General features: G+C 40.3%; 1 protein-coding gene across 1 annotated transcript in view; it reads left to right on the top strand.

Moving 5' to 3' along the window:
- Positions 1–17264, top strand: part of LOC122555067 (cilia- and flagella-associated protein 47-like) — a 451312-nt gene that overhangs the window by 289655 nt on the left and 144393 nt on the right. The window contains exons 49-50 of the mRNA XM_043700727.1: positions 5648–5821; positions 7612–7723. Of these exons, the coding sequence (XP_043556662.1) occupies positions 5648–5821; positions 7612–7723 (286 nt within the window). The remainder of the gene's footprint in view (positions 1–5647; positions 5822–7611; positions 7724–17264) is intronic.

Genomic DNA, 17264 nt, shown 5'->3' on the forward strand with positions numbered 1-17264 from the left:
ATTTTCACAGGAAAGGAGAGGATCTCTGGCTTAACAACAATACTGTTGGAGCCCTGCTTCCAGAACTCCAGCCTGAATCCAGCACCCAACACTTTCGTTGGCAGATAATCGGGTGGGCCCATGGTTCAAGGAAGTAGCTGCAACTTTTTCAGACTTAGGTGTGCATTGTATGGACATTATACTTTTCAAGAGGAGATCTAAACTTATTGAAGCTCTTTAGAAAGGCAGAGATCCCTTTGGAGGGTAACATACTGTTTTGCATAGGTCCAGGAATATCTCTGGAAGAGCTGAAGTGCCACTTGTGGGTGTTAGAAGTAGAGACAAATGTGTGGAACAAGTAAATGAATTATTTGGAACAATCAGATATTTGAATCTCTGGTTTTTAAATTAAAAAAGTCTGATTGACTCTTGCTATTTCATTTTGTTGACCTAAACCTAAAGATTATAATTGGATTTGTACTGTATGACTAATTTCATAAACTATCGCTACCACAATAGGATGTTTATCATTTCACAGTTTGATTGACAGCCCTAAGTGGTTGTAACATCTTGGAAATAGGGCTATGCATATAAATGCTTCTTTTTAATAAGGGGTTAAGTAAAGAACTTAAATGGTGTGAACTGTTTTGTCTCTAATCAATGAGATTGTTGAATAGTGGTCACCAATAGACACTTAACAGCTGAAATTTACCATTTTTTGATAAAGTCCTTTTGTTAATGAGACTCATATCAGGCAATTCATCATGGCCAATGCCAACTTCTCTCATGCAATCAAAATGATTTCCAGATCCTAAATTATGCAACCAATCTCTGTGGTGGCTGGCTCATAGAATTGGAATTGTGTTGCAGGAGTTGCGCAAATGCTCACCACTGTCAGGACTTTGCAACATTCACACTCCCTGTGCCATATTTAGACCCTAGTCCCATAGCCACTTAATGCACTGCAAGTGAGGCACTGGCTTCACACTGTAATCCTGTATTCTTCTCATGAAAAACATTGTCCAAAAAGGCATGTCAGCTCCCCTGTTTGCTGAATGATGACGTGGGTCATTGTGATTGCCAGGATGTAGGAGACCACAATTTTTCCCTTTTGTATACTGTAAGTAAGTTGTTCTACTATACTGTATAGCTAAAACACCCAGGGAACACACAACTTGGAAAATTAATTGGTGCATAGTTTTATATATAGAAGACATATGTTGCTTTTTGAAGGAGTGAAATTATTACTTTGAGACAGAGTATCACTAGGGGTTCTGAGTTAAGGTAAAACTGCCTGATGATAGCTCTCCAGTCGAATTGCATTTTGTTACATATCTGAAAGTGAAGAGCAGGCATAGACCTCCAGAATCAGTGAACTGAAAACATCCCTTTCTCCCCCTCACCATGGAAAAATGAATAAACCAAAAAAGCTTAAAAGAAAGAATTCTAACAAGAATAGGCGTGGGTGCATCGGATCAAAGTGAAAAATAATGATCACTTACCAGAAAACAGCTTATCATTATTGCTAAAACGAAAAGGAATTGTGACAGACAATTTAACTCACTCTTGATATCTGGACCTTAGATATTTGGAATTTCTTTCCATCTATATTTTTTCCACCCATAATATCTATGCTAAACTGTTTGCCTTTTGTGTGTCTTAATCTTGAATGAGTGTCTGTGTATTTTGGTTGTAAAGGTTTACAGTTATGTTAAATTCGAGAGTAAAGGATCAGAAATCATTTGTTTTCTGTCATTTCTTAAAGGTATGTGTGTTACAATGAATTGACTGATAACGCAAGGTTTGAGAAGATTTGTAGCTCAGGTTGAGGTTCTAGATGTAGGTTTGCTTGCTGAGCTGGAAGGTTCATTTCCAGATGTTTCGTTACCTAGTAGGGTACATCCATAGATTAATAAAACCTGGTGTGAATTGCTTTTGCCCTGTCAGGCAAGTTAGTTATTTTGTTGATCTCATTGGGATTTAATGCATTTTGTGATGGCACGTGGAGCAGTGAGGCACTCTTCCCAGTTAACTCATGACAACAATCAAGTGAAATGCCCAGCAGTGACGATAAGAAATTCAATTTTTTTTGTGCTCTGTAAGGTTATATACCACCATTTTCTCTCTACTGCCACACACTTACAGGGTCACCACGACTGACTTTGACACTGCAGACATCGTTTAGCCAGGCTTATGGACTGCAACAGCAGCTTTCACTATTGCATGCAGGATGTCTATTCAATACCTCTCACCCATCTCACCCTCCTGAATACTACGAACCCTTACTGCCCTCTGTACCTCCTAATCATTGGCTGGGGGCATCTCAACATCTTTCCTGCCCTTGCATCAACACTAATGCCTCTCCCATCCACCTCTATCCGACTCAATCGCTCGCTTTCTGTCTTGGCAAGAATATCTCTCATTACCAGGAAGAAGCCTCTCAACCGAAAGAGGATGCAGTGGCAAGACTTTTACCTTCACCCTCCAGCAGCTCAGAGACTTTCACCTCAGTGTGTTCTCTGTCTGGATTAGATGTGGGAGCACAGTCTGGTGAGCACATCATGATACGTCTCTGCAGCCAGTTGATGAAGATACACCCTGCCAGCTGACATTCTGAGAGCTGCTGAAGACTAGGCACCTGCTCAGCCCCAGGCTGAGGATGATCCCATGGTCTCGGTTGTGAATGATTTCATGAAACTACACAGAGACTCAGGAACAGCAGGCAGCTTTGTCAGAGACAGTGGTGAAACTGGATCAGAGGATAGAGGAGACCACTGATGTTACCAGTTCTGAGCTGGATGCAGCAAGCGTAGCTGGCTGCTTTCATGGGCACATTAGCTTCTACTGTGATTACTCAGGTCCAGCATTTCTTTCTCTGCCAGATATGTATACAGATCCACACTCCATCAATATAACCATGAGCGCTCAGTGTCAATGGCAAGGTCAGAGGGGGAAAAGAGACCTTGATCTCACTTCAGCTGGCCCTTCCACCAATCCCCCCACCAGAGGGAGGGGGAGCCATCAACAGCATCCCTTGAAGCTTCAGCTCTGGACACTGTAAAGGTCCCTGACTCTGCCACTTCCATCCTACTTACAATCCAAAAGCCTGCAGAAGTCCGACTTGAGGAAGATGAGTCTGTGTGGGTTTCCCCACTCCTAGACAAGCCAGGTCTTTCAGGCCAACTACAGAGAAGTCTACCTCTAACGTAACTGCAGACATCAGGACTGCATGTAGATGTAATTGGAGGGAAAGGAAGGATTAAATCTACTAATGGCATTTGGAGAGCCAGGTTGACATTTCACTGCAAATAATCTTGCAATTCTGTAAATATATATTCACTTACATGATTTAAATATCTGATCTAGTCTCTTTGTGCCTTTCAACCCTGTCACACCCTTTCTGTAATGTAAGCATTTTCTTGGTTTCAATGAGGTCACCTCTCATTATTCAAAGCTCGAGAGAGAGTACACATCCATTTACTGAAACACTTTCACATGATTGTCCTGCCATCCAGGAACAAGCCTAGTGAACTGTCATTGTATTCCCTCCATGGAAAAACATACTTTCTCAGACAAGGAGACCAAAACTGCGCACAATACTCCTGGTGCAGTCTAAATAAGCTCTTGCACAATTTAAGTAAGGCTTCACTACTCCTGCATTAAAGGCTAACATTCCATTAGCCTTCCTAATAACTTGCTGCACCTGCATGTTGGCCTTCATTGACTTTTCGACAGGGATACCTTGATTCCATTGCACATCTACACTTCCTAGACTCTTACCTTTTAGAAATACTCTGTACATCTGTTTTTCCTCCAGAAAATGAACAACCTCCCATTTTTCAATGTTATATTCCATCAGCCATATTCTTGCTCATTCACTAAATCTGTCCAAATCCTCCTGACGGCACTTTGTATCTTCCTCACAACGCGTTTCCACTGAGATTTGAATCATCGACAAATTTGGCAATATTACATTTGGTCCTCAAATCCAAATTCACTGATATATATTGTGAATAGCTGGGGTACAGGGCTAATCCTAGCAGTATCCCACACATCCTGTCAATGCCTACTCTCTTGGTCAATCTTTCATCCATACCAATAGAATACCTCTTATCCTCTGTGCTTTTATTTTATTAACCAATGTTATGTGGGACATTATCAAAAACCTTCTGAAAATCAAAGTATACTACTGCACTGCACAACACCTGGATACCATTTGCTGACCGAAGTCTTAAAAATGGGCTAACCTTTGTGCAGTTAGCTTTTGTTAGCAGGGCAATTGAGTTTAAGAGCCATGAAGTTATACTGCAGCTCTATAGTGCCCTGATTAGACCACACTTGGAATATTGTGCTCAGTTCTGGTCACTTCATTATAGGAAGGATGCAGAGGAGATTTACCAGGATGCTGCCTGGCCTGGAGGGCATGTTTTATGAAGGGAACTAAGGCTTATCTCATTGGAGCGAAGAAGGGTGAGAGGCGAGGTGTACAAGATGATGAAAGGCATAAAAAGTGAATAATCAGAAACTTTTTCCCAGGGCAGAAATGGCTATCACGAGGGGCCATAATTTTAAGGTGATTGGAGGAAGGTTTCGGGGAGATGTCAAAGGTCGTTTTTTTACACAGAGAGTGGTGGGTGCATGGAATGCACTGCCAGCGATGGTAGTAGAGTCAGATACATTAGGAACATTTAAGTGACTCTTGGATCAGCACAATGATGATAGTTAAATGAAGGGTATGTGCATTAGTTTGATCTTATTATAACATAAAAGGTTGGCACAACATCGAGGACCATAAGGCCTGTATTATGCTGTACTGTTCTATGTTCTATTAATCCTTCTTTCTGGGCTGAGTCTGTGCCATTTTGAATATCAATGGTGAGGATAAACCATTCACGAGTCTTACATATCAAGGTGTAAATTATTGCAAGATAATAATAGTTATGATTAACATGCATACATGAATAAGTTAACATAATTGCAACTATTAGGAGCCAGAGATGACACACTGCTTCCATTGTGACCTTGTGCAAAGCAGTTCAATTCTCCACATAAAGACTGTGTTACATCATCATATTGGGTGGAGCTAATGCCCCTTCAACATTTATTCTTTTAGAAGAATTCCTTCAGACAACAATGTCAAATTTCAAACAAATTAAAAGTGTTTTGAAGGCTTGAATCCAGGAAATGATTTTTCATCACAGTTTGATGAACACACTGAATAAATCTCCTTACAGGCAAGAGACAGCAAAACCCTCAGAATCACTTAAGAAACAGTTGGACATGGTCATGAGGCAGGTGTTGGTTGGTTCTGGCTGAATTAGGAAATATGGGCCAAAATTGTCCTATTGGAAAAGTCAGAGCTAATCTATAATTAAGTCTTTATATTTTATTATTCTCGGCACACCAACTGTTCATTACAAATTGTGTTGATACCCTTTGTATTAATTGCATAAAATGGTAATGAATCTACTGCTGAATTCCCTGAATGAAAGTTTTATAAATATTGTCTAAGCACTTCCAATTAGATAAAGAAGTAACCGACATCTCCCAGAATACTTATCTGCTGACTGGTCCTTAAATGACTGACAAAGAATGGCTGCTTGACAGTAAAACAGCCTCTACTATGTTTAACATTTACATTTTTCCTAAACTCTCTCCTTATTCACAGGGTAAACTTGTCCTGATGAATGAAACAGATGGCACTGAACGTACCATCAACCTCAAAGGGATTGGCAAAAAGCCTGTGGCCGTGGATCATGTCATGATAGACTGCCAAGTAAGACAGATTACAAGGCAGGTCCTAATGGTTCCTAATTATACTCAAACCAGGTTAACGTGTAAGGTAAGAGAGCTCAGATTTTACAACATTAGCTTGATGTCCTTGCCAAAATAATTTAATATAAATTATACCATACTACAATACTTATTTCATTCACACCAATTTGAAAATCAAATACTGAAACAATTTTTGAAACTTTTCAATCCACCAGCTGCCCCTCCCTCCCCCAGCCCCCACCTCAGTCTAAGTAAAATAGGTTCATTCTCCATTTTCCAATCCACCAATCCAGTATCACTGGTTTTGTTGATGTATACAGCTTGAGGTTTTCTCATGCAGTCTCAATTAATAATTGCAATTCCAATTTTGGATCCAATGGAATTTTAACCATTTCCTTGAATGGTACTGAATATGGCTGCCCTGTCAGGTGAATTTGTTGGGAATATGTGATTATATCTTTTCATCAGTATACCTTTTAACTGACACAGTATGCCAGTATACTTTTAAAAGCTAAGTTCATTGTATCATAGCATTTTGGCCTAAGTGTATAATGATTGCTTACTCCATCCTAACCCCGACCCCTTGAAGCAGGATATGCTTTTGAATACATTCAACTGATTCATAATCTATTAACTTTATATTAACCCAGACAATGCATGTGATATGAATGTAATGTATGTACATATTATAGCTATAACATGTTTGATTCATTCGTACTACCCTAGTTTTTTATCTGATGTGTGTTAAAATTAGCACTGTTGCATCGAGTAAATTACTGTTTGTGAAAAAACCCACATAATGATTAGCAGCAGTTGCCATTTAAAAAAAAGAACGCACCAAGATTTTGGAGGCAAAAGTTTGGAAAATGAATTGACCAACTGAACAACAGCACTGGACGTCAGAGAATTCAGACAATGAACAGCATCAGTTTCCAGATGCAGTTAACCATACAGATTTGTTGATGGTACATTGATTAGCGCAAAGATAGAGCTAATTTCTTTTTGATTCAAATGTATATTTTTTCATAATACAAGCAATTTCTTAAGAGTGCCTTATCTTAAAAATAACGTTGTATAAAGTCATACATATAAGCAATGTCAGTGCAAAAACTAAAGTCCTCACTCCATACAGTGAGCATTTAATTTCTCTCGCGCCCTCTTTAAAAAGAAGGCCAAGTGGCTGCCGATAAGACACTAAAAATACAGTTTTCTACATTAAGCAGGCTAACTTGAATCCAGACCTCATTCAGTTCATTCTCCAACCCAGCATAAAAACACAGGGAGCCCCATGTATGTCATCACTCCCTATTTTGCATTAATATAACTGATAAAAATCTAAAGACCTGTAATCTTAAACTACAACATGTAGTTCTTAAAAAAGCAGTTTTAAAGGGACTAAGGGTATTTAGGAAGCAGTGACATGGGAAAATAGTGGATAACAAAAGCAAAAATGAAAATAAAGAGAAGCAAAACATGTAAAAGAAGTAAAAGTATTCTGCAACATTTCAAAAAACAAAGACTTAGAGATCTAGTCAGCAAACAACTATCAATGTTCACTTTGCCCAAGTTTTCTCTCTCTCTGGGATCCATCTCCATTTATTGAGTCACTCCTTCTCTGTCACAGCATAAATCCCATCATCACCATGAGTGCCACGTTTTCTGACCTATTTCTAGTTCTGAAGAATATCCATTGGACATAATTCTTCACAGATGCTGCCAGACCTGCTGAATTTCTCCAGTAATTTCTGTTTTATTTGTTTCAGATCTCCAGCATCTGTTATTTTTGTTTTATTTAATCTACATGAAATGTTGTAACTTGTTTTGTTAAAGTATAAAACCAAACATTTATATTTCTAGGTTGTATCAGACTTAGTAATAGTGAGTGGCGAACCATACATTACCTTAAAAGCTGGGCAGACTGCTCCATATTTACTTAATATTTTACCTTGGAAACGAGGCAAGTTTACAGGTAAGAACACCAATTAAATAAACAGGTAAGTTTGAAATATTTAATTGATTTCAATTTAGCAAACAAATAATGTGCGAATATAGCACTTTTGAACGTGAAAACAAGTTTGACAAAGTATAAAGTGAGAAAATTATGAAGATGAAAATCAATGTTTTACAGGTAAATTGGGACTTTTGATACAGGGCAGAAAACAGGTTATTACTCAGATTGAAAATATGTAGGTATGGCAGGCAGCATGGATTTTCTTGAGATCTCTCATTTTCCATTCACATAAAGGAATTGGACATCTGATTTCCTGGACTGACTTGTGCAGACACTGACTTGTGGAAACACTGACACTCTCCCTAACTTTCTGAGTCTTTTAGTACCTTCTTTAATGATACTCTATAAATCTATTAGCCTCTCCTGAACATAGTGGGTTTTTGAAATTGGTGATCTGATACTCTCAGTCCTGATCTTTTATGTCCATATATAAAGCTGTGATTCTAAGACTGATCTCTGGGAGACACCACTGTACACTTCCTTTTGTCCCTAATTGTTTCCCATCATGCTGCTTTCTATCTGTTAACTACTTTTGTTGCCATGCTGCCAGTGTCCCTTTATGCCTATAGTTTTGTTAATATATCTAATATGCTTTATCAAACACCTTTTGAAAGCCATATTCACAACATCAATCTTCTCCACTGCATCCGCAAAGAATTGAAATCAAGTTAGTCAAATTGCATTTAACACATCTGTGAGAACTGTCATTTATTATACCCTATTTGGAGAAGGTCTTACAGATGATAGCATTCCCATGTATCCCCTTGTCCTTCTACAAGATAGTAATCGTAGGTTTGGAATATGCTGTCCAAGGGCTACATGAATTTCTGCAGTGCACCTTGTAGATGGTGCGTCCTGCTGCAACTGAGTGTTAGTGTAGTGCCTATCAAGCGGGCTGCTTTGAACTGGATAGGGTCAATCTTCCTGAGTGGTGTTGGAGCTGTAGGAGTGGGAAGTGTTCAATCACACTCCAGACTTGTGTCTTGTTGATTGTGTACAGGCTTTGGGGAGTCAGGAGGTAAGTTACTCACTGCAAAATTCTTAACCTCTGACCTACTCTTGTAACCACAATACTTATATGAAGGGTACAAGTCATTTTGGGGGAGAAAAAGAAACAAATAAAAATATATAGCAAGGAGATGCAGAATCACTAAATAAAAAGAAGAAAAAGCATAAGCAGGAAATTTGGAATCTTTTCAGTTCAGGGGACTGACTCCAAGTTGGCTGGCTACAGCCAGTGTACTATGCACTAATAAATAAAGGATGAACTGGTGACATTTTACTGGAATCTGTGCAGTTCTTTCAGGGGTAAAAGTTACATCCTGTTTTGTTGGGGATGGTCATTGGTCATTGCCTGGCACTTGTCACTTGTCACCTGAAACCTGGATATTGTGCAGATTTTACTGAATTTGGACATAGACTGCTTCAGTATCTGAGGAGTCATGAATGATGCTAAATATTGTGCAGTCATCAGCAAACATCCAAGCTATTAATCTTATGATGGTGGGAAGGCAGTTGATTAATCAGCTGAAGTGATTGGGTGTAGGTCACTCACATGAAGAACTCCTACAGAGATTTCTTGGGACTGACCTCCTACAACCATGCCCATCTTCCTTTGTGACAGGTCTGACTCCAACCAGTGGAGTGTTTTTCTCCTGATTCCCATTGTATATTTAGCTAGGGCACCTTGATGCAACAATTAGCTAAATATGGGCTTGATGACAAGGGTCATCACTCTCATTACTTCTCACACCCTCATATCTCATACCTCCTGATTTACAGTGACGTTGGCAGTGCATCTTTCCTCAGTGAAGACAGATGCAAAGTACTCTTTCAATGCTTCAGCCAAGCCCTCAACCTTTTCCAAACAGTTATTTTCTTTTTGGTGCATGACTGCTCTCAGGAAGAATGCCATTTATAAACAGCTCAGGCATTTACATACCTCCTACTGTTTTTCTTTCACTTTCCTTTTTCTGATGTTGAATCAATGAACCACTGATGTTCAGACACCTGCCACCTTCTGGGTGAAAATGTTTTTCATGTCCCTTCAACCAATCACTTTAAATGTATGCCCACTGGTAATTGGTCTTTCCATTAAGTAAACAGTCTGCAATGTCCACTTGATTCAAGGCTCCTATTATTTTGAACACCTGAATTATGTTACACTATGCCTTTTCTATTTTAAGGAAAACAACCCGAGTCAATCCAATATTTCTTCAGAAAACATACTCCAAATCATATTTGTACTCTATCTAGAACAATTATGTCCCGACTGTACCATGGAGACCAAGACTGTACATCTGAAGTTCCATCTATGGTGAACCAGTGTCTCATTCCAGTATTACATCCCTGATTTTGTATTCACTATCTCACTGATAAAGGAAACATCCTATATGCCATTTTTACCACCTTACTTAACTGTCCTGCCACCTTCAGGGATCTGTGGAGATGTACTCCAAGTTCTCTCACTTCACAAAATCATGACAGTGTGGAAGTAGGCCATTCAGCCCATTGAGTCCACACCAACCCTCTGAAGAGCATCCCACCCATATCTACACCCCAGCCTATCCCTGTAACCCTGCATTTCCTATGACTGGAGTCATAGAGATGTACAGCATGGAAAGAGACCCTTCAGGCCAACTCATCCATGCCGACCAGATATCCCAACCCAATCTAGTCCCACAATCTAGCACCTGGCCCATATCCCTCCAAACCCTTCCTATTCAAATACCCATCCAGGTGCCTTTTAAATGTTGCAATTGTACCAGCCTCCACCACTTCCTCTGGCAGCCCATTCCACACATGCACCACCCTTTGTGTGAAAAAGATGCCCCATAGGTCTCTTTCATATCTTTCCCCTCTCACCCTAAACCTGAGCCCTCTAATCCGGACTCGCCCACCCCACGGAAAAGACCTTATCTATTTACCCGATCCATGCTCCTCATGATTTTATAAACCTCTATAAGGTCACCCCTCAGACTCTGACAGTCCAGGGAAAACTGCCCCAGCCTATTCAACCTATCCCTATAGCTCAAATCCTTGTAAATCTTTTCTGAACACTTCCAAGTTTCACACATCTTTCCGATAGGAAGGAGACCAGAATTGCATGCAATTTTCCAAGTGGTCTAACCAATGTCCTTTACAGCCGTAACATGACCTCCTAACTCCTGTACTCAATACTCTGACCAATAAAGGAAAGCATACCAAACGCCTTCTTCACTATCCTATAAATCTGCGACTCCATTTTCAAGGAGCTATGAACCTGCACTCCAAGGCCTCTTTGTTCAGCAACACTCCCTAGGACCTTACCATTAAGTGTATAAGTTCTGCTAAGATTTGCTTTCCCAAAATGCAGCACCTCGCATTTATGTAAACTAAACTCCATCTACTGCTCCTAAGTCCATTAGCTCATCTGATCAAGATCCTGTTGTAATCTGAGGTAACCTTCTTTGCTGTCCATTACACTTCCATTTTTGGTGTCATCAGAAAACTCACTAACTTTACCTCTTATGCTCACACCCAAATCATTTATATAAATGACATAAAGTAGTGGACCCAGCACTGATCTTTATGGCACTCCACTGGTCCCAGGCCTTGAACCTGAAAAACAATCCTCTCATCCCTGCCCTCTGTCTTCTACCTTTGAGCCAGTTCTGTATCCAATTGGCTAGTTCTCCCTGTATTCCGTGAGATCCAACCTTGCTAACCAATCTCCCATAGGGAACCTTGTCGATCATCTTACTGAAGTCCATGTAGATCACATCTACCACTGTGTCCTCATCAACCCTCTTTGTTACATCTTACTCAATCAAGTTTGTGAGACATGATTTCCCACGCACAAAGCCATGTTGACTATCCTTAAATCAGTCCTTGCCTTTCCAAATACATGTACATCCTGTCCCTCAGGATTCCCTCCAACAACTTGCCCACCACTGACGTCAGGCTCACTGGTCTATAGTTCCCTGGCTTGTCCTTACCACCTTTCTGAAATAGTGGCACCACATTAGCCAACCTTCAGTCTTCTGGCACCTCACCTGTGACTATCAATGACACAAATATCTCAGCAAGAGGCCCAGCAATCACGTTCCTAGATTCTCACAGAGTTCTTGGGTACACCTGATCAGGTCCTGGGGATTTATCCACCTTTATGCGTTTCAAGACATCCAGCACTTCATCCTCTGTAGCATGGACATTTTTCATGATGTCATCATCTATTTCCCTACATTCTATATCTTCCATGTCCTTTTCTACAGGAAACACTGATGCAAAATACTCACTTTGTGTCTCCCCCATCTCTCATGGCTCCACACAAAGGCCACCTTGCGGATCTTTGAGGGGCCCTATTCGCTCCCTAGTTACCTTTTTGTTCTTAATGTATATGTAAAAACCCTTTAGATTCTCCTGAGCTCTGTTTGCGAAAACTATCTTATGTCTCCTTTTTGCCCTCCTGATTTCCCTCTTACTCCTATTGCCTTTATAGTTTTCTGAGGATTCACTCAATCTATCCTATCGATACCTGACATATGCTTCCTTCTTTTTCTTAACCAAACCCTCAATTTCTTTAGTCATCCAGCATTCCCTATACCTACCAGCTTTTCCTTTCACCCTAACAGGAATATACTTTCTCTGGATTCTCATTATCTCATTTCTGAAGGCTTCCCATTTTCCAGCCATCCCTTTACCTGCAAACATCTGCCCTCAATCAGCTTTTGAAAGTTCTTGTCTAATACTGTCAAAATTGGCCTTTCTCCAATTTAGAACTTCAAATTTTAGATCTGGTCTATCTTTTTCCATCACTATTTTAAATCTAATAGAATTATGGTCGTCGGCCCCAAAGTGCTCACCCACTGACATCTTAGTCACCTGCCCTGCCTTATTTCCCAAGATTAGGTCAGGTTTTGCACCTTCTGTAGTAGGTACATCCACATACAGAATCAGAAAATATTCTTGTACATGCTTGACATATTCCTCTCCATTTAAACCCTTAATACTATGGCAGTCCCAGACTATGTTTGGCAAGTTAAAATCTCCTACCATAACTACCCTATTATTCTGACAAATAACTGAGATCTCCTTACAAATTTGTTTCTCAATTTCTTTCTGACTATAATGCAATTCCAATAAGGTGATCATCCCTTTCTTGTTTCTCAGTTCCACCCAAATAACTTCCCTGGATGTATTTTTGGGACTATCCTCCCTCAGGACAGCTGTAATGCTATCCCTTATCAAAAACACCACTCCCCCTCCTCTCTTTCCTTCCTTTCTGTCTTTGCCGTAGCATTTGTATCCTGGAGCATTAAGCTGCCAGTCCTGTCCATCCCTAACCATGTTTCTGTAATTGTTATGATATCCCAGTCTCATGTTCCTAGCCATGCCCAGGGTTCATCTACCTTCCCTGTTCGGCCCCTTGCATTGAAATAAATGCAGTTTAATTTTTCTGTCCTACCTTGTTCTCTGCTTTGTCCCTGCCTGCACTGATTGTTTGGCTCACTTCTTTTCTCAATTGTACCAAAGGCCATTCAGCCCACTGAGTCTACACCAACCCTCTGAAGAGCATCCCACACAGATCCACACCCATAGCCTATCCCTGTAACCCTGCATTTCCCATCATTGATCACCAAGACTACACATCTCTGGACACTGTGGACAATTTACTTCTGTGGTTCAATGGTTCAACATCAGAAAAAGGAAAGTGAAAGAAAAATAGTAGGAGATATGTAAATGCCTGAGCTGTTAATAAATAGCATGTTTCCTGAGATCAGTCATGGATCAAAAAGAACATAACTATTTTCATGGAGGTCAAGGGCTTGGCTGAAGTAATGAAAAAGTTCTTTGCATCTATCTTCACTGATGTACTACTGACTTTGTCTCAAACAGTTGTGCCCAGTTCACTTTTACCAGATTGCCCCTAAGCCTTGTAAAATTTAGCTTCCTCAACTTAAAAGTTTTACTAGTGTTCTTTCTTTGTCACTTTCCATAATGATGCTAAATCTAACCCAGTTAAGTGAGATACATCTTTTGGGCACAAGGATTGTTGTACCATTGTAGGCTTGCTGAAAACTGTATTGCTCATGATTAATAGGTGAATATATTTTAATTTTCATTCTCTAGATACTGTAGGCTGCATTTTCAGCTTGGAGATGGGAATCAGGAATTGGTAGATATCCTGACAGCATGATTCCACCTCCTTATCAGTGATGTCTATTCACAGTATTTTTCATAGTTTAGAGTCAGAGATTTGTTGGAATCAATCCTGCTATGTCCAACCAGCAAGCCTGAAGCAAAGACAGTGATGGGCTAATGCTGGTGTGGCAAGTTTATAATGTGCAGTTCCATATTCTGAATATAAGTTTGGCTCTTCAAGATGAGTATAAAGCCCCAGAACGTGCATGATCTAATCCTTGACTGCGTTCTCACTGCTAGCCCCTCCCCTCATCACCATTTCCCATGTCTTCCTCAGCAGCCATATCACCCATGCCTCCTCAAGGTCCCACATTCTCCACACCACACCCTTCATACCTTCCCAACCCATTCACTGAATAGCCACTATATACAGAGCTCATAAACCCAATAATAGCATTGTGAAATATCTCAGAAACTCAAAAATCTGTCAAAATGAAAAGACTTGAAAATTGACTTAAAAGAATGCATAATCCTCACACATCTATCAAAATAAACAAGCACTAGTTCAATATTGACTGGAAAAAAACAGAACTCTAATAATAGGTCACAAATCTGTCAAAATAGCCAAGGTCACTTTCCTTTCAACAGTTCTGTCAACAGTCCATGCTGACTGCAATCTGATTAGTGGTTTGATACTCACTCAGGCATTCATAATGAGATTCCATTGAACAACTATGTCAATAATAGTTCCTGAGCTGAATTAATTGAAGCTTTTAATTAGATCCAGAATCTAAGCCACCTACCAGTGCTCTGAAACAGTTAAACAGATGGTTGGGTTGAATCTCAATGATAGTGTACTTGGATTTCCAAAAAGCCTTTGATAAAGTGCCACATTGTAATGGGAATTAATTCAAATTTTGGAAAACATGGTTATTGCAAGTGTAAGATGGTACCTTACAAACTATTACTGTAAGGCACGTCTTAGGAGCTTAAATCTTGAACGCCCTAAGGGTCCACATCAGAAATGGCTGGAGGGGAACCTTGTGCACCCTGAATGGTGTATCAGCCTTGAGCAGATGAGAGTATAAACATACTCTTGGAGACAGGTTAAGAGAAAACCTTACTTTGAACGATTCCCAATTCTTGTATAAAAATAAAATATAAACAATATATGTTTATTTGGTTGAGATGAAAATAAATGTTTATGATTTTCTGTATGTATCAGACAGCGTGAGACAGAGCTGGGCAGATTATTGGACAGAATGCTGTTCAGCCTGTCTAATACAGACTATCTCTCTGAAGTTTTTTGAATGAACACAAAGTTAAAGAGCTTTCTTGAGTCCTCTTGTGGTTTGTGCGGAAAATTAACACAAACGTCTAAGAAAAGATAATGATTTTTAGAGTTAGTAGCAATATATTAGCAGTATTAGAGGATTAATGAACAGGTAGAAAGCAGAGAGTAAGAATTAATGCCTGAAGAAAGGCTTATGCCCGAAACGTCGATTCTCCTGCTCCTTGGATGCTGCCTGACCTGCTGCGCTTTTCCAGCAACACATTTTTCAGCTCTGATCTCCAGCATCTGCAGTCCTCATTTTCTCCTAGTAAGAATTAATGGTCCACATTTATATTGGTATACTATGACTGGTATTATTCCAAAGGATCAGTGTGGGAACTCTTATTTATAATCTATATTAATGAATTAGGCAAAGACTCTGAGAATAAGTTTTCAAAATAATCCTTTAATATAAAGCTAGGTAGGAAGGTAAGCTGCAAGGAGACATAGGTAGATTCAGTGAATGGGAACAAGATGAGAATATATTGTGGGGAGCATGAAGTTGTTATATAGTGATTGAAATAATATCTGCCAGATGGATCTCATACAGCATGCAATCCCTGATTGTGACTGTTAACCTGGATAAATCAGGGAGCCCTGGCTGACACATATAAACAGGAGTGCTGTTCCTTGCCCGAGCTGGCTCTGTGCTAGCTCGGTCAGTGTCATGTCCTGTGCATGTGTTAATAAAGGGTGACTTGTGACAGGTTATTGGTCTTCATGGAGTTACTTCATATCTTCAAAATGAAGATCCAACATGCTCATACCACAGGGGTGCTGAGAAAGCCAGAATAGCTGGGTGTGGGACCCTTTCCCGCAGTGAAGAAACCTGGCAGCACGAGGAATGAGGATGGGTCCTGCCTGCCCTTTTTAAAAATCTGGCCTGTCATGATTTCCCTCCCCACCTTGATGGAGAAAGTCTGGACCTATGTCTTCTACTATGAGGAGGTTGAACAAGAGCTTCAGATCTGCCAAATTTACCAAGGCACAGTTGTGCCTTCTAATGATTAGATTCCCTACAGTGTGGAAACAGGCCCTTTGGCCCAGCAAGTCCCCGTCGACCCTCCGAAGTGTAACCCACCCAGATCCATTTCCCTCTGACTAATGCACCTAACACTACGGGCAATTTAGCATGGCCAATTCACCTGACCTGCACATCTTTGGACTGTGGGAGGAAACCCGGACAGACATGGGGAGAATGTGCAAACTCCACTCAGACAGTCACTCAAGGCTGGAATCAAACTTGGGCCTGTGGTGCAGTGAGGCAGCAGTGCTAACCACTGAGCCACTGTGCTTCCCTGGTTTGGAATACAAACCAACAAAATATTGAATGCAACAATCAGTGTTGGGGCAACAGGAGATAAAGCGCAGACTTAATCCCTGTGAGGCAATTTAAGTACATGAAAAAAGAAGCAAATGTAAAGATCTAAGTGAAGCTGTGACAGGCTGACACAGTCAATCTCCAGAGCAAATTGGGAGGTAAGTGAGAGTGAATGAAACAGGCATGCATACATGTGGTGAGGTCACTTACAACTGTATTCAGAACAGAGGACTGCGAAATGTTTAGCAAAGAAAAACTGTTATTAAATCTTCTGCAGTGACTGTTGTAATTTGCAAACCCTGGCCCTGTGAACTGAGTTCTTCTGGCACTTTTTATTCTTTCTGAAATCTTTCTGATTGGGATACAAATACGTGTGTGGGAAATCATGTCTCACAAACTTGATTGAGTTTTTTGAAGAAGTAACAAAGAAGATTGATGAGGGCAGAGCAGTAGATGTGATCTACATGGACTTCAGTAATGCGTTCAACAAGATTCCCCATGGGAGACTGATTATCAAGGTTAGATCTCATGGAATACAGGGAGAACTAGCCTCTTGGATACAGAACTGGCTCAAAGGTAGAAGACAGAGGGTGGTGGTAGAGGGTTGTTTTTCAGACTGGAGGCATATGACCAGTGGAGTGCTTCAAGGATCGGTGCTGGGCCCTCTACTTTTTGTCATTTACATAAATGATTTGGATGCGAGCATAAGAGGTACAGTTAGT

This window comes from Chiloscyllium plagiosum, chromosome 12 (assembly GCF_004010195.1).
Source record: "Chiloscyllium plagiosum isolate BGI_BamShark_2017 chromosome 12, ASM401019v2, whole genome shotgun sequence".
NCBI lineage: Eukaryota > Metazoa > Chordata > Chondrichthyes > Orectolobiformes > Hemiscylliidae > Chiloscyllium > Chiloscyllium plagiosum.